This window comes from Oratosquilla oratoria, chromosome 12 (genome assembly GCF_046742065.1).
Source record: "Oratosquilla oratoria isolate Oo_2021 chromosome 12, ASM4674206v1, whole genome shotgun sequence".
NCBI lineage: Eukaryota > Metazoa > Arthropoda > Malacostraca > Stomatopoda > Squillidae > Oratosquilla > Oratosquilla oratoria.
In genome coordinates, this window is record NC_134788.1 from 15,240,453 (window position 1) to 15,259,268 (window position 18,816).

General features: G+C 43.5%; 1 protein-coding gene across 7 annotated transcripts in view; it reads left to right on the forward strand.

Annotated features, from left to right (window-relative positions):
- LOC143031004 (uncharacterized) overlaps positions 1 to 17,099 on the forward strand; it is a 31,760-nt gene extending 14,661 nt beyond the window's left edge. For all 7 annotated transcript variants that reach the window (XM_076194337.1, XM_076194336.1, XM_076194340.1 and 4 more), the window contains 5 exons: positions 639 to 977; positions 2,089 to 2,292; positions 5,133 to 5,172; positions 12,407 to 12,475; positions 12,657 to 17,099. In XM_076194337.1, the coding sequence (XP_076050452.1) occupies positions 639 to 977; positions 2,089 to 2,292; positions 5,133 to 5,172; positions 12,407 to 12,475; positions 12,657 to 15,027 (3,023 nt within the window). In that variant the 3' untranslated portion in view covers positions 15,028 to 17,099. The remainder of the gene's footprint in view (positions 1 to 638; positions 978 to 2,088; positions 2,293 to 5,132; positions 5,173 to 12,406; positions 12,476 to 12,656) is intronic.
- The last annotated feature ends 1,717 nt before the right edge of the window (positions 17,100 to 18,816 follow it).

Here is an 18,816-nt window from a genome sequence, read left to right on the forward strand (position 1 = left end):
TTTCTAGTTTTAGGGCAATTAAATGTGTGGAATTTGTTTTTATTTGCTGTGGATGTGCTGTGAATTGCAACACTGCTTCTGACCCAGGGCAGTGGACAAGGTGCAGGGATGACCTGTCATCCAGGAGGTGCTAAGATGGGAGGGAGGGTGGAGGGGAGTGGAGTGTATTTAGGGATGGAATGGGTGGGAATGATTTTATGCCTTTTTCTTTTTGACTACCTCCCTTGTAAGGGGGAAAAAGCCTTGGTATGTATGTATTTGCTTATTTTATTTTTTTACAAGAGAGGTAGCTTAAAAGCAAAGGTATAAAATTCACTCCCACCCATTCCATCCCCACATACTCCACTCCCATTCAACCCCCTCCCTCCGTCCCTTTGCCTTTGTTTTTTTGCTACCTCTCTTGTCAGGGGGAAAGAGCCTTTGGTATGGTATATGTATTTTATTTATTTTATTTATTTATAAATATATATATACTTTTTTTTCTTTCTTTTTCTTTCTTTTTCTTTCTTCTTCTTTTTCTTTAGTCCACATGGGGCAGGTTGTATGTCACATTTGCATTTAGAATAGTTGAGGCCACTGCAAGCCAAGAAATACTTGCAGATTTCATTTGCAGTGTTTTAATTTCTTTGTCATTGCAGATCCGAGGAAGAAATTCCTTCAGCACATGGGCGGAGGATCAGGGAATGAACAGGACATAAACCCTGAGTCTTTACTTGAGTCGTCAATGTCGGTTGGGGAAGGATCCGTAGATAAAGACTCCCAGGGTGGGAAGACGGCAGATGAACACCGCGGATCCTCGGGTTCTTCCTCGTCAAAGGACGAATCGTCAGATGCCACAGGTGGCGCCAGGGACCGTTACCCCTTGAGGGCAAGCAGCAATGAAGGAGGCAGCGGTCTTGATTCAAGTACAGATCCAAAATCCAGAGGAGAAAATGGCATTGCGGGAGGGCCAGAACAGCAGCGTCCTGCCAACGTTGGTTTGTATTTACATATTCGTATCTTACGGGAAGGGGAGCTACGCTCGTGGTGTCCCAGCTCTGTATCTTGCAGTGTCTAAATTGCCTTTAAATTCCTGTACGGGTTTTGCACACACTAGGGTACGCGTACCGATGGAGACGCATTTGACACAAAAAACTTCTACCTGCCGATGGTGAATAGATAGGAGCGTAATTATAGGCTCAAAAAATCACTTAACTATCCCCTCATAATGTGACATAGTCTTACCTTCCTAATCCAAATAGGTATGTGACTGTACTGTGAGAATCAACATCGTGTAAGATCGAAACCTTTATTGGTACGACGTTTTGCTTGTTACAGCTTTTTCAAGTACTTGAAAAAGCTGTAACAAGCTTGAGTTTTTTTATTTGATACTCTGCTTGTGTGTGTGTGTACCCAGTGGCGTGCTGAAGCCTGATGTGATGTGACGCCCAAGGCCAGTTCCTTGATTGTGTACTCCAAACATTCAGATATAAGGGCAAGTACTGAGAAATATTATAAAGAAAGAAAGATGTTTTGAGTATGTAAACAGATGAAACATAAAGACTATTCAGTTTAGCAATGAAACAACCAAATTTATCTTGTTTATTCTATTTATCTTATGATTTTATGGCTATGACTGGAGCCCCATTGGGATGGCTGGGGTCACTAACCCCCCCTGGGCAATTCCCTTCTGCACGCCACTGTACATACCTGAGTGTAGTTTACGGACAAAGGACCAACGTTCATGTATGTACGAGTTACAGCCTTTGTGTACATAGTTATTGTATAACTGCCACTCCTCTTATAGGGCAGTTATGGCCTTTGTATGCATAAATAGTTAGTACTGCGGGGAGAGTGACATGGTAAGAAGTTCTCGTGGTTAAGTCGGGAAGATTTTTCTCGCACAAGTTTTGTGGGAAGATGGTGTGTAAGTTTGAAATAAATATTTGTATTGTTGCATGTCTGTAAGCTGGTATAAGTACATATAGCATTGGCATAAACATTGGCAGGTATCATTACGCCCAGTAATTTTCTTTTTAAGTTGATTTGAAAGAAACTGTTTGGTTTCTGAGCGCAGACTCAGAATTGCAATCCTTCGTCTTTTCACAGCAAACGGGCCTGTGCCGAGACGCAATCTGGGCATGTCGCCTGGCAGGAAGAAAGACCCAATTTGGTTTTCGTTTGAAAGGACCAAGAAGGGGAAAGGTCATCGGGCGAGGTGCAAGAACTGCAACAAGGAGATACAAGGGATTGTGCACAGGATGAAGAGGCATTTGCAGCTGTGCACCATGTCTTTGTCTCCCCTTGGAAAAGGTACGTCTTGGCCCATTCTCTCTCTTCTCTCTCTTCCCTCTCTTCTCTCACTTCTGTCCTCTCTTCCCTCTCTTCTCTCACTTCTGTCCTCTCTTCCCTCTCTTCTCTCACTTCTGTCCTCTCTTTCTCCTCTCTCTTCCTCTTCTCTTTTCCCTTTCTCTTCTCTCTCTCCCTCTCTTTCCTCTCCTTTCTCTTCTGTCCTCTCTCTCTCTCTCTCTCTCTTGCTTTCTTCACTCAATTTTCTCTCCTGTCCTCTCTCTTCTCTCTTCTGTCCTCTCTTCACTCTCTCTCTCTCTCTCTCTCTCTCTCTCTCTCTCTCTCTCACATTAGGTCAGCATTTCACAGCCTGGGGCACTGGAAGGCTATGCTTACAAACACTTTCCTTTATCCTTCTATCTATTCTGGATACCAGGAGCTTTTTTCCCCCTTACAAGGGAGGTAGCCGAGTCAAAGACACATACCTCCCCCCATTCCACTCCCTTCCACCACCTCTTCCTCCCTCTCATCTCAGCTCCTCATAGATAATGGGTCATCCCTGGGTCAGAAGCAATGCAGCAAGACACAGTACATCTACAGAAAGGCTGCTTCGCTTAACCACTTCAGTACAACTCAAATTCACTCACACAGCATCAGCTCCCATACGTGATTTGCATCACACTGCTCGCATTATAGAATATAAATTCACTGCTGTATTACTCATTGTCTTTTACTCGGAGTAATAATAAATACAGAAAACGTGGTCAGGTCAGTTCACAGAATCTGGGGGTAATTCGTGTACAACTGCGAAAATATATACAGGTAGTCGTCGACTTACGACCGAGTTCGGTTCCAACAGACAGGTCTTAAGTCGATCTGGACGCAAGTCGGTCTATATATATATATATACAGTGTATATTACCCTTTATATAATATATATATATATATTGTATATTTAGCATACTGAAATAATCTTAGCATCTTTGAACTATGTTGTATAGTATTTTTAACCTTTTTAATTTCATTTGATTTTCTTTGGGAAACATAGCCTAGGCCTAAGCATATTGAATAAAATCCTATCATCTTTGACCTTTGATATTTAATACTGTATTTGTTAACCTTTGTATTATTTTACCATCAGACTTTCTTTAGGAAACGTATGCATACTGAATAAAATCTTATTATCTTTGAGCTACGTTGTTTAATATTCATTAACTTTTTATCATTTTCGTTAGGAAACATAGCCTTCCATACTGCCTTCCATACTGAATAAAGTCCTGTCATTTTTGACCTACAAATCCTTTTTTTTTACATACATACATATATTTTTTGTTGGTTACATTAAAATCATTGTAAAGCAAAATTAGGAAAAAAAAATCGAAACATTCTTTTCGTTTACGTACTGTACCGAAAATATTGTTATCGACAACAGACTAGGCATAAACAAAGTTTACTGTTACCTTTTATTAATCGCAAAACATAAAAATACAAAATGCTGTACCGAACATTTTGTCATCGACAACAGACTAAGCATAAAAAATACTGTTACATTTTATTAATTGCAAAACATAAAAATACAAAATGTAAGGCAAAATTAGGATTTTTTTTATTTCAACAAAACATTCTTTTCGTTGGAAGTACTGTACCGAACATATTGTTATCGACAACAAACTAGCCTAGGCATAAAAAGTTTGTTATATTTTATTAATTGCAAAACATACAAAAATACAAAATGCAATGCAAAATTAGAATACATTTTCAAACAAACAAAATGAAAGAATATTTAGCTGGCTGGGATGCTAACGCTGCCGGCAGCCTGCCAAAACTATCGCACTCGCGTCTCGCAGCGTGTGGAGTAATGTACTGCACTGCCAGGCATAATATTGCAATTCTATTACTCTATTAAATGTTAGATATTATAGTACCATCTCGTGGTTGTAAAGTCGATCAGTCGTAAGTCGCATAGGTCGTAAGTCGACAACTACCTGTATGTATAATCAAGATGCCGGGATCCTCGTGTACCCACTCGTGACGTCTACGTAGACGTCATCGTACTGAAGTGGTTAATTAGCGAACCTTCCTCTCCGTCCCCTCATGGAGAACAAGAGAAGATGGGGAGAAATCCCTTCGGGCTCCGTCAAAATATCATTAACCCCTTCCATACGGTGCCGCACACGTAGGCGTCATGGACTTAGATCTCGGTGGCAGCAACCAATGCCAGCCGTACGACGTGTCGTAATAATACTCGCATCATAAAATATAGTCACCGCTTATATCGATCGTTCTCTCTTCACCCGTGAATTTTGATAACCATAGAAAATGCGATTACAAAAGAATTAGAAAGAATGTCATTATGGAGGGGTGACTACAATAAATATAATCAAGACGCCGATATGGCAGCCTCGCGAATACACTCGCTCCCCATGACGCCTACGTGTGCGGCACCGTATGGAAGGGGTTAAATTGATTTCTCACACATACTCCATCAACCCCATCCCCCACTCACTCCCCCTCATGCATCACAGCATCATAGCATCATCCATAAACAACCATTCTCTACTCACCTCATATCTTCTGCCTTCTCCCCTCCTTCCTCAACGGACATTCCCCTCTTTCCCAATGCTCCTATAACCCCATCCATCCATCTCATCCTCTGTTGCCCCTCGTGTTCACTCCATCCACCTCTGCCTTGCACACCTCTTTTACTAATCTTTCTTCACACCTTCTTTCCATGTGTCCAGTGATTGATATTATAACTTGGAAGTAGTTTTCTGTGTTATAGAGATGCAAGGTTGTTTTATGCATATGTTTAAGGTTCCTTTATTTTGTTATTAATGCATTGACTTCCCTGGTGTCTTCTCCAGTCTTGGGTTCTCCTGTGCTGACTGTCGGGACGAGTAGCAGGTAAGCGACTGTCACTTGACGTCGTATTTTGTGTTTTTTCTGTCATATAAGTTGTTGTTATTCCTGACACCAGTGGACAGCACCCTGTGGCCCTTTCAGGCCACTTGTGTGGCTGCAGAAGCTACAGGAAAAGGTAAGGATGGTTTTTGGGTCATTAATGTAATTTGGAAAAGGTTTATGACAGGGTACACAGGATGGCACTGTGATAGGTATTGCAGATATATGGGATAGGAGGAAAGCTGTTAATAGTTTTTACAAGAGTAGTAGAGCCTGTGGAGTATAGTAGAGCAAATTGGAACTGAGTATTAAGGGAGAGAGACTGGAGAAAGTGGATAATTAATACATGGGAGTGAATGTGGCGGGAAAGGGAGGAGTGGAGGTGGAGGTAGAATGTAGATTGAGATAACCAATTATATGCCTTGGCCTTGGGGGATTAAAAAGTGTAATAAGAAATAGACATACATTTGGGAATGGGTGCTAAGAGGAGATTGTATGAAGGAGTGATTTACCAACAGCACTGTATGGGGCAGAAACATGGAATATAAGAGAGGAAAAGTTTAAATGTGTTTGAGATGAAATGCCTGAAAAGTATGGTAGGGGTTACTTGGCTGGATAGAGTGAGAAACGAGATGGGGAGGAGAACAAGGGTAGAAAGGGAGTTGGGAGGTAGATTTGATGAAAGAATATTGGGATGGTTTGGACACATGGAAAGAATGAGTGAAGAAAGGTTAGTAAAAGAAGTGTGGAAGGCAGAGGTGGAAGGAGTGAACATGAGGGGCCAACAGAGGATGAGAAGGATGGATGGGGTAAAAGGGGCATTGGGAAAGAGGGTTGAATGTCTGTTGAGGAAAGAAGGGAGAAGACAGAAGATTGGGGGTGAGTGGAGAATGTGTATGGATGAAGATGTAATACATGGAAGGGAGTGGGTTGGGGGTGAGGGAGTATATGTGAGTGATAAATTGACGCAGCCCCTCACTGTGTTGTAAAGTGTGGGGTGAAGTATTATATCATGTACAGCTATATATGATGCTGTCATCCATCCCCTTATGTTATTAATTATAAAGGACAGTAATTATGTATTTCATTTTAGAGATAATTATTGAGGATGGGACGTAGACAGCGTCTAGCCCAGCGTTTCCCAACCTTTTCCGACCGTGGCACCTCCCTGTTGTCGTGTATAAGCAGTCCATCACCCCAATCGTGTTATTAGAAAGATGAAAGAAAGTGAAGTGTACTGTTTGAGTATTTATTTTCTTGATTCCTTAGAACTGAAACAAGTTGAAAATAGTGTTTGTAGAAGAAATAAGAACACCCTAGAAAAATAAAATAGCATGGGAAAAGTCAAATATGCACAACTAGGTCATCAATGATACATATATCAATGTGATTTTTGTATGCATCGCTTTCCAGGACCCCCTATAATTGATTTCAGCACCCCAGGTTGGGGGGATGGGGGGTGAGGGAGTATGTACGAGAAATAATTTGACGCAGCCCAAAGGGATTTCTCCCCGTCTTCTCCTTTTCTGCATGAAGGGATGGAGAGTGGGGGTCACCAACACTGCTTCTGATCCAGGGTGGTGGACAGGATGCAGTGATGACCCGTCATCCAGGAGGTGCCAGGATGTGAGGGTGGAGGGAAGTGGAGTGTGATAGGAATGGAATGGGTGTGATTTTTTTTTTTTTTTTTTTTTCCTCCCTCTCTCTCTCTCTCTCTCTCTCTCTCTCTCTCTCTCTCTCTCTCTCTGTCTGTCTGTCTCTGTCTCTCCCTCTCCCTCTCCCTCCTCCTATAGACTAGACAAGAGATATATGTTAGTTGTGTGCCACAACCTCTTTTATGTTCTTATATTCTGGCAGGGGGTGGGGGTAGGAGGACAACTCCAAACAGAGCTCTTCCTATCCACCTTTGAGGCACCACCACTTAGCCCGTTACCACCTGGGTAGTCCACTTACGCACCGCCCAGGACCTGAAAACACCATCAGTTATCTTCATTTTCTTTTCAGTTCTCCTTATCTTGCACTCTCATTAATGGACAAAAAGGGGGGGTAATAGTGTCCGTTGATTTGGAGTGGTTTTTGGGTGGCATAATAGTGATTGCACAGCACTAAACAACAGCACCAAAAACAGCGAAAACACCGCAAACACAGCTAATTAACGTCCGTTAATGAGAGGTCTCACTGTATCTAAGTGTGTGGCTTTAACCTCTTCCATACAGTGCCGCCTGCATAGGCAGCATGAGGAGCAAGTGGATGCGCGAGGCTGCCATATCGGCATCTTGATTATATTTATTGTAGTTGTCCCTGCGTAACTGACATACTCTCTAAACTGGCTTCATCACATTTTCTATGGTTATCAAAATTCACGGGTGAAAGAGAGAACGATCGATATAAGCGGTGACTATTTTTTATGATGCGAGTATTATGACGCAACATCGTACGTCTGGCAGTTAATGCTGGCCACGAGATTTTGGCCCGGAGTGAAGTGGTTAACAAGGGTGATACAAGCAAGGTCATCATATTTAGACAGCAGGGCAGGACCCATAGCAATGGATTTAAATTGGACAATTTTAGGTTTAAGAAGGAAATAGGTAAGAACTGGTTGTTTGAAGAGCAGATTAGATACCTATATGGCTAGGGATGACAGGCAGTAAAGGAGATGGAACTACTTAGTATAGGCCTTATGGTCTCTTGCAGTCTCATTCCCACATTCTGCCTCCCCATACCTCCCTAGTACTACACTAGCCTTAACCTCTTCACTCCGGGGCACATCGCACATCTGGCAGCATTAGCTGCCCAACGTGCGATGTTGTGTCATAATAATCGCATTATAAAAAATAAAGTCCATGCTCAATCGTTCGTTCTCTTTCATCCATGTATTTTGATAACCATAGAAAATTGATGAAGCCAGTTTAGAGAGAATGGAAATTATGCAGGTACGACTACAATAAATATAATCATGATGGCGACGTCGGCATCATCGAGTACCCACTTGCTCCTCATGCCGCCTACATAGGCATCACCGTATGGAAGTGGTTAAGCTCCCCCAACACCACTATACACTTAACCCTCAATTTAAGCTACAGTATATATGTATAATGATATACATTACATATAAAGAAGAAATTTAACCACATCGTTAGGTTTCGGCATGCACATATGTTACTACCGGACACCTATCGGACATGAGTCTGTTACGTAGAAAAATGTCTGTTAGGTTTCGGCATGCACATACATATTAGATATGTAATAAAAAGCTACAGTACATATGTATAATGATGTACATTACATATAAAGAAGAAATTGAGTGATGCCGTTAGGTTTCAGCATGCACATACGTTACTACCGGACACCTATCAGACATAAGTCCGTTATGTAGAAAATTGTCCGTTTGGTTTCGGCGTGCACATACTTATTAGATATGTAATAAAAAGCTACAGTACATATGTATAATGATGTACATTACATATAAAGAAGAAATTGAGTGATACCGTTAGGTTTCAGCGTGCACATACGTTACTACCGGACACTTATCGGACAAATTTTCATTTAATGGACTTTCTCTGGTATTTGACTGTTACTACCAGGCACCTATCAGACAAATTTTCATTTTACGGACTTTGTACGGAATTTCACTGTTACTACACACTTTTTTTGTCTGCTAAATCAAGGGTTGAGTGTATTTGCATTTCTCCTAAAAATTTCTACACACTCATTTTAATCCCAAATGCCTCTGGCCACTAGGGCATGTGCACTATAAAAGAACTTCGATTTCTCTTAGGATCTCATCTTCCCCGTAAGCAGTCCGCTCCACAGCACGCTTAACCCATTAAACTCCGATGACAAGATGTCTTGTCATTTGGTCTCTTGTCATCGGAGTTTAATGGGTTAACCAGTAGTGCCTGTCCTGACACCCTACTCGCTGTGACCCCAAACACGCTTCCGTATAGATTTCATTTCGTTTGAAACTGACACTTCTGTCTTCTCAAAAAAATAAGACTGCCAATCTCGTTCCTTCAGCTCTCGTCTGTACCACACCCTCACACATTTGATGACCCAGTTATGAGAGTTCTAGTCAGACTCCTCCTCTTGTGGCTTCACTTTTCGTAAGAGAACTACGCTGAGCATGGGGGTTCCTGGTCCCTTCGTTGTCCCATTTTGTCGCTGACGATTGCATGTATGCGAATACACACTTTGCCCAATTTCATCCTCGGTCGTCCCCACAAGTTTGCTCCGTCCACCTCAGTCTTTCCACTTGTCCAAGCCATCCCAGTGTTCTCTGAGCTGCCAGTTCTCTTTCTGCCCTTACCGCCCACCTCGGTTCTTCATTTCTCACACCATCCATCCATGTGACCCTTGCCATACTTCTTGAACTTCCTTTCTGTGTCCTTTAAATACATACATATAGCAAGGGCTTTTTCCCCCCTTACAAGGGAGGTAGCCAAAAAACAAAGGTATAAAAATCATTCCCACCCATTCCATCCCCAATACATTCCACTCCCCTCCACCCTCTACCCTCCCTCTTATCTTAGCACCTCTTGGATGACGGTCATCCCTGCATCTTGTCCACTGCCCTGGGTCAGAAGCAGTGTCGCAAGACTTCATTAAATCGGCGACCCTCCCTCTCCGTCCCCCCATGCATAAAAGGAGAAGACGGGGAGAAATCCCTTCGGGCTGCGTAAATTTTGCTCACACAGCTCCTTCCTCAACAGACATTTCCCTCTTCCCCAAAGCCCCTTTCACACCATCATCCTTTAAATATCAAGTATATACTCTGTGTTAGATATGGCAGGTAGGGCTGATAAAAGAGTATTGGAATGGCTTGGACATGGAAAAACTGAGTGAAGGAAAAGTAGTAAAAGAGGTGGGGGGAGTGAATATGAGATGACAGAGAATGAGATGAATGGATAGGGTGAAACTGGCTTTAAGCAAGAGGGTAATGTCTGTTGAGCAAGGAAGGGAGAAGGCAGGAGGTAGGGTTGAGTGGAGAATGGCTGTGTACAGATAATACTATGATGCAATGAAGGGATGGAGGGGGAGTGGTTATGTATTTACATACATATATATACCAAGGCTTTTTCCCCCTTACAAGGGAGGTAGCCAAAAAGGAAAAGGCATAAATTCATTCCCATCCATTCCATCCCTGAATACACTCCACACCCCTCCACCCTCCCTCTCATCTTAGCACCTCCTGGATGATGGGTCATCCCTGCACCTTGTCCACTGCCCTGGGTCAGAAGCAGTGTTGCAAGACACAGCACATCCACATCAAGCCCGCTTCATTAAATCGGCGACCCCACCTCTCCGCCCCCCCATGCATAAAAGGAGAAGACGGGGAGAAATCACTTTGGGCTGCATCAAATTTTGCTCACGCATACTACCTCACCCCCCATCCCTCCACCCATTCCACTTGGATCGTAAGAGGCGTGAAGAAAGGGACAGGGATTGGGACTAGGCATCCTTCTCCTTGTAGCCCCACAGGGGACATCCCTAAAAGAAAAAGCAAAGGTTATGTATTTACGTAGTTGTATTATATGAGAAGGGAGCCATGCTCGTAGTGACCTGTCTTTGTATCCTTCAGCATCAAGTTTGTTCTTAACCCCTTCCATACGGTGCCGCACACGTAGGCGTCATGGGGAGCGAGTGTATTCGCGAGGCTGCCATATCGGCGTCTTGATTATATTTATTGTAGTCGCCCCTCCATAATGACATTCTTTCTAATTCTTTTGTAATCGCATTTTCTATGGTTATCAAAATTCACGGGTGAAGAGAGAACAATCGATATAAGCGGTGACTATATTTTATGATGCGAGTATTATTACGACACGTCGTACGGCTGGCATTGGTTGCTGCCACCGAGATCTAAGTCCATGACGCCTACGTGTGCGACACCGTATGGAAGGGGTTAAATCCTTGTATAGCATTTGCACACACTGTTGCCGCATCCAATTTATTCCAGATATCCACCACTCTGTATGGAAACCTATTCTTCTCTATAACTATCCTTTTTGAGTTTCTTTTCATGTCCTTTTGTTTTTCTCTTGTCCCACTTTAATAAATCGTCTCTATCTAGGACTTCCATCCCTTTCATAATTCTGTAAATGGTTAGTAGGTCTCCTCTTTCTCATCTTTGTTCCAGGGTTGGTAGTTCCAATATGGACAATCTTCATATGTCAGTTTGGAGAGTGCTGATGCCACCTTTGTCATTGCTCTATGATGTTTTGATGCAGCCTGATGGGTTTCTCCCAGTCTTCTTTTTCTTTACGAGGGGACATAGGGGGGTGGGGGTCTTACTGGTGAACCCATTAAACTCCGATGACAAGATTCTTGTCATTTGGTCAAATAAAACCAAAAATCATAAAACACCAAAATGTTTGATCAAACAGCACCAGAAAAATATGACGTCAGTCCTCGAGGACTGACGTCATATTTTTCTGGTGTATCAAACATTTTGGTGTTTTATTATGATTTTTTGTTTTATTTGACCAAATGACAAGAATCTTGTCATCGGAGTTTAATGGGTTAAGTGAAGTAGCCTTTTCATGGATATACTGTGCCTTGCTGCATTGCTTCTAATCCAGGGCAGTGGGCAGGATACAGGGATGACCCTTCATCCAAGAGGAGCTAAGATGAGAGTAAGGAAAGTGCTGTGGATGGGAGTGGGTGCCTGCATGCCTTTTGACACGGATGCTGTGGATGGGAGTGGGAGCCTGCATGCCTTTTGACACAGATGCCTTCCATTTAAAGGGGAAAGGGTTGTTGATAAATAGGTAGTATGCTCTGACCTATCCAAGAGTTGACACCTTGACATGGTGGATAGGCTTGAGAAACTTAATGATTACAAAAGCTATGTCGATAGAGAGTAAACCTCTGCAGGGTCACCCATATTGAACAGGTTTTGTAAGAAAGATCAGACAAAGAGCAGCTCACACACACACACAATCGCAGGACCCACTGCTAACTGGCACGTCCCTGATGGCAAAGAGGGAAATTCCTTATATATATGGGGTACCGTCATAATGACAATGTGGACCATTGGGCACCCTATAGATATAGGGCATCACCAAATATAATGAATAAGGTGACACCAGAGAAATATCTTGCCAGAAACCAGTTGGCATGGAGGTGAGATTACTTGGGGAGGGAGGGGGGGTCCTAGCAACCATGAACAGTATGCTCTATATGTGACTGTATTTATGTATTGTTATTATTAATTTTTTTTTTTCTTCTATGAATACAGCACTTGGTTCATGGCAGCATCTTCAGCGCCCATTGGCAACCGTTCTAGCAGTCAATCTGATGGGGAGAAGTAAGTTAGTTACCGGTTGTAAACAAGTAAATCACATATCACTCTTTTTATCCACCTCGATTAATTTCAGCATTATTATTACATTTTCCACCAATGTTAAATCAGTATTGATGATGAGCTATCAAAATAACATTCCTGTATATTTTTTGAGTCTTGATTATGATTTTCTGGTACCCAACAGGGCTCCCTGGGAAGAGACGGGAGAGGCCACGATGTTGATAGATCGTGATATTGTCTGCACGTGCGGAAGGAATTTCAACGATTGCGGAACTGGTCATCCCAGGTGTAGAGGACACAGCGACTGCTTCCAAGAGGGTCGTTACCTCGCCAGGGCCTGCGACGTGTGCCGATATATTTGGTTCCTGGCCGATACGGAGGGGCCTTTGCAGACATCGGCAATCAACGCTTTAAGATTGTGGAAGCGTGGTTTCCAGAAGAACACCAGACACAGGAACAAGAATGTGGACATTTTCGTAGATCCCGTGGAGCGAAGGGAGTTTGAACGCATTGTTGCCCCCTACCCACGTCACATTAAGGTCACCGACCCGGCCTTGCTGGCATTAATGAAAGGAACGTCGTCCTCGGGCCCTGGCCACTCAAGGTGGTCCTCCAAGACGACGACACCCTCCGTAGATGCCGCTGCAGAAGCCTCCGTGGACTCCCCAATGGAGACTTGCGAAGATTCCCAAGTTAGCTCTCAGGATGAGTACCAGCCAACCCCTGCACCGACGGAGAAGAAGGAGAAGTCGCACAGAAGATCTGGCAGCACACAGCAACACCTCGGTTCCTTAGAGGAGGGGGTCAATTCCGTGCAGGAGACCCTGCGCTCGTTAATGGAAGTCCTCTCGGATAGGCACGATTCCAATAATGACTCTCACTCCGATAACGACTCTCACCCTGACGACGACTCTAATGCCGATGACGATGACTCTCAAGCCGACGATGACGATTCTCATGCCGACGAGGAGTCTAACCCAGATGAAGACTCCCAGCAGGATGCTGACCTTCAAGAATTTGCCTCTTCTTCTAACCTTCAGCCAGATGGAAGTTCACATGCAAGCGCCCAAGGTCTTAAAAGCAGCGACGAATCCCACAGTCCTTCGAATGATGCACCCACTACATCGGATTATGGTGAGAGAACTTCTGACGGTCACCCCATGTCGGATCTCCCGCTAGAGCCAGAAACCATTATTCAAGAAGTGTACGGCGACGAATCCTACGAAGACGACAAATACAAGTGGCATCCAGCCGCAGGGAAGATTCGGCTGACTGCAGACGGGACTGTTGTTTTCCCCTCGGGGAACATCGCAACGAAAGACCAAGTGGAGATTCAGTACGAAGGCGGCGAAGTATGGTACCGTTGGAAACCGTCAAGCGAGGACCCGCCGGCCCTCAACATTCCCACTTACATGGGCAAGGCTCGTCAAGAGGCAAGGGCCGCCTTTAAGGAGTATTGCGATCGGCTGTTCAATCCCCATAACCGGGTCGAAGAACCAGAACCAGAGCCTCAGCCGCCACCCCCGCCACCACCGCCTCCTAAAAATCCCGCCGACTTCTCTCCTCTCAGTTTTACGGCAGCTTGTCTCAAGGACGCCACGGCAAACTTTGCAACTGTCATACGTACGGGTAAGTACGTACACGAGGAGACATCCCTGTTCGCTAGCGTGATCATTCACGGTCCGAACACGAGCGCTTTCATCCAAGAGGCCAAAGACATCTTTCACGGAAAGAATTTGGACCCGGAAGTGACGAGCCACAAACTGCAGCTGCAGGTCTTGTCTGTAGACAACCAGCTCCTAGATTCCGAGTTCCAGAGTCGCAAGCAGCTCTGGAATGCCATTTCTTCCTTAGCCATGATGGAGGGCACGGCCAAGGCCGCCGCCGATGGCAAGAACGTTACGACCTATAACACACTTGCAAAGACTGCCCTTCCAAATCTGTGTAATGACATCACACAGTTTTTCTTGGCCAAGTTCGAGGTTAGGAAAGCGTATCTCTCTGTGTTCGATAACAGAAACCCTCATTACTTTGCCCTAATGTACTCGTCACCATGGTGCCCAGACCTCTTCCCCGATGCCGTCATGAACAATTTAGTCCGTCAGGCAGAAGCACACTGCAAACCTGTTTCCAAAATGCTCGGGAAATCGTGTAGCAGGCCCGTGAAGAAGAGGAGTGCCGCACCTCAGGTCTCGTCGACACCCGATCAGAAGGCGAGATTAAGCGAAGCAACTCCCAGAGAACCGGCATCGTATCCTTACAAACCAGGGAGAGATTATCGATCGCAGCAAGAGTTTATCCAGGAACCTTCAAGACAGACGACGGAATACCCGCAAGATCAGCCACCGCCCAGAGGTGACGAACACTTGGCTCTCTTCGGCGGATCGCATTTCAAGCCGCCATCTCTTGTTCAGCCAAGTCCCGTGGTTGATCCGTCTCTTTCAGGTAACCTCGGGCCAGGCGGTGCTAACGGGTCCTTCTACGCACCGCCGAAGGAGTGGGATGGCGGCAGGTCAATGCCGCACCACTACACAAACCCTTCTAGCAGTTCGTAAGTAGGATCGTAGGGGACTACAGCACCTATGCATCGCAGACGGGGGCTATAGGAAAATCAATTTCGTCCACTTTCATATTAGGCACGTCTGTGTCGAAGAAAGGGGGGGAGGGGGGAGGAAGAACAAGGTGAGACGTCCACCACGTTTCTTCAGCCACAGAAATGATTACGACCACAGTACGGAGAAATGCTTGCACGCTTGAAATTGTTTCAAGCTCGCCTTTGAGGGAAATTCCATCTCGGGACCGATTTCTCCCTCTTCTCACCGCCTTGTCCTGGGGGCTTTTAAGTGAACTAGTCATAGTAATTTTGATATTACGTACCAGAGGAATAGTGATATGGGCCTACCTCGAGAGCATTCTTTAATGGGCTATGTCCCCAGCTGAGTCTGTGGGGTCTCCGGGGTGGGGTGGGGTGGGGGGGTTGCCGTAAGTTCCTGGGAGAATTGGCTTCATTACAGATTCGAGTATAACAACACAGGCCCTGGCTTCAGTTGTCTCATGCCCTGGACCCCTGGACGTAACGAGCGTTATTCTGCCACCATAGAGGACGGACACGAATACAACCTGCACTATTTCTAAGAACCCAGGCTCTCTTGCCAGATAGACGTAACGGTATACAAATTATACGAAGCATTATTGTTGGATCCTATGGCAAACACGAACCTATAAAGGAAGAACTAGTTCCTGGTTTCTAAGACAAGGACTGAGGAACGTGGCAGTGGACTACCTGGCTGCTCTCGAACTCGAGAACTGGAGAGCTTTCCGGTTACATTTTGACGGGGGAATGTTTATGGTGAGGAAGCCAGAAATGTTGTACCACAATCCTATCGTCACAAGGACTGCTAGCAGGGATTCCACATGTCGTCAAGGGCATGAAATGCAGGAACCTGGTCTCAGGTATTTGCTGGATGATACCCAAGTATTATAGAACCTGTGACACATTTTAATTGATTTTAAGAAATATACTAAGTTAAGGCGTGACCAGCTTGTAATGCCGCATTACAGTAGTTCAGCTGGTAAATGGTATGAACAAAGAGGTGAGGTGAGGGGCTTGCTTGGGAGTCGAAGACGGATAGAATGTGCTCAGGTTGTTATTGGCGAGTCGCACACTCGGTTGTGTGATCATAATGGACAGACAGTGAGCAACTTCAAGATGGCCTGGAAATGGATTGGTATCGAGAGAAACGTTCGAGAACACTCTGTCGTCCTGAGGCAGATCATGACATAGGTGTAGTGATTAAATTGTGCTTGATATCCTTATTTCTTGTTGAGCAGAATTACGAACAAACATGACACGAGAGCAGCATATAATAAGACGGCTCTCGCCAGGCCCATAAAGGTGCAATTTGGCTCTCGTAGCCTGGATGGCATATTTATTCCCTACTAAGAGCATGTCAGCTTAAGAAACATAAATGCCCAAGTGGTCTTTGGATAAAGTACTCACAGTTATCAGATGTAATTATTTTAATCGTGATCTAACCGTAGCAGATATAACGTATAAGTTTGTGTTCCTATTAGCACGTGAGGTGGGTAATAGGATGGAGGAGGAGCCTATATATAATCCTTTTTTTATTTTCTTTCTTTCTTTTCTTTTTCCTTTTTCTTTCACATACAACTGTGGTTGTGTGACCTGTCTACCTAGAAGAGAGGATCCTGCTAATAGAAGAGGACCTGTAAGGTTTAAGGCACTATTGAACGAGGACAGGTCACCTCGAATATTCGTGCGCACTTTGAAATGCTTATCTGACCACTGTCGACAGAGCTATTCTTTTTTACAAGTAGTAAACTGCATATCCACCCCAATAGTTGAAGAATAAGAATGTTGTTTAAAAAAAAATCATATTTATTTCTTTGTCATCATCTTTATTTTTTAGTTTTAAACTAATTTAATAGATTTTGAATTTATATTCCCGTGGCTTCATGACATTAAAAAATCGCTTTATCTCAGGCCATATTTCATATTGTATCAGTAGAAAATATGTAAAACGGTAGGGTGGAAGTTTAGAAAAGTATTTGTTAGTAATTATTTAGTTACTGTACAGGAACTCTTTAATAAAATCATCATTGGTGACCGGGTAACCTTTTAATACATCCCAAGTTACACGTCGTCTCCGAACAAGCTACTTTCGAACATTGCTGGAGGATGAAGGAATCCTCTTGAGAACACGAGGACGAAGGAGACTGCAAGAGACATAAGGCAGTTCCACCAAGGTCGAGCAAAAGACAGACCAAATGCTCCCTCCTTCCCAACAGACTGAAACCTAGCATTAGCTACGACAAAATCTACAAACGACGTCATTCTCGGTCGGCCTGGTGTGACATCACTCGGTTATAACCAAGGACACACTACTGGCAGTGCTGCTCCATTACCTCGTCTTTATTTCCAAGAAGAGACAACGCTTCCTGTCACTTCTGGAATACATGACGTCAAGTACAGGTACGACGAGGACTTATCGTAAACTAGTGTCTTGATTTCATTCATGCGTCAAGGCTGAACCAGATTTGGATTGATCCAACCGTGAGATGACACGAGTGGATTAGAGAAATGGGCACCGACTGAGGTTTGGGAATCGTACCAGTGGGCCGCACAATCAGTTCTGCTATGCCAGGGGTTAAAGAAGGCCAAGCACATGCCACATAGCCATTTCGTTTAAGGGAGTGTTGCATCACTTTATAGAGTACCTTAGGTGATTTTTTTTTTTTTTTTTCTTCAAATATGTGTTTAATGTTTATAGGTATAATTACCCCTTACATTAGTTTGTAATTCCTTAGGGTATTGTGTTCCTCCCATGTATATACAAGGCACAGTGAATATTTAATGAAGATAAAGTAAGCTCTATGGAAGCTCTAATTACTTAATGGAAAATCCTACATCATTCAGCTTGGTATGAAATGAAAGTCTGGGGGAACAAATCTTATTGAATAATTTTTTTCAAACTAATACCTCTGATTTTTTAATAGTTTCTCTGAATAATTAAAAAATCCTGCAAAATTCAGGTTTCATAAATGAAATAAATAATTCAATTTTTTTATTTTTTACTGTAAAGAGCATGATGTTTACTTTCAAATTAAACAAAAATAACAAAAATCCATAAAGAACAACCGAAGATATTACAACAGAAAGAACAAAAACATTTTACAAGACTGAAGATTTAAATTTTTGCAACCAATAGTTTGATGGTTGCAATGTATAGCAAATCTCCAATTTCCTCTTTGCTGATGAGATGTGAGTGGTGTTCCGTGGGTGGAGGTGTAAGGTGGGCATGGCTAGTAAGTGCTGGGCACAACTTTGCTGCTTTTCTCCTATTTCTTTTTTCCTTCTTGTTTCTATTTCAGACACTCACGGGCCCTCTCTATATTCTGCCGCTTCACTTTCTTGGTTCTTGTTAATTTTCCCATGATCACAGCAACAATACAGGGCGAGGAATTAAAATTGTTGCATACGGTGAGAGCGACGTCACCTTCCTTTGACCTTTTCAAGAGTACTGGTGCCCTGTCCACTGTTTTTGTGGGGTATGCTGTTGGGAGGAATTGCCAAATATCTCCATAAACCCAATTCTCTAGCAAGAAACGAAATGTTGACGCTATTTCAATATGTAGAATGTTTTTTATGCCAGAAGGTGCCAATATTTTATCTATTTTATTCTGTATAAAAAATAGAAACTAAATACAGCTGTATGAGTGTTGCCAACATCATAGAGATTCTTTTGAAATGTTTACTGGAAATTCGCTGATGTACCGAAATTTTTCCCAATAATCGCTGGCGATGCTCCCTTAATACAATACAG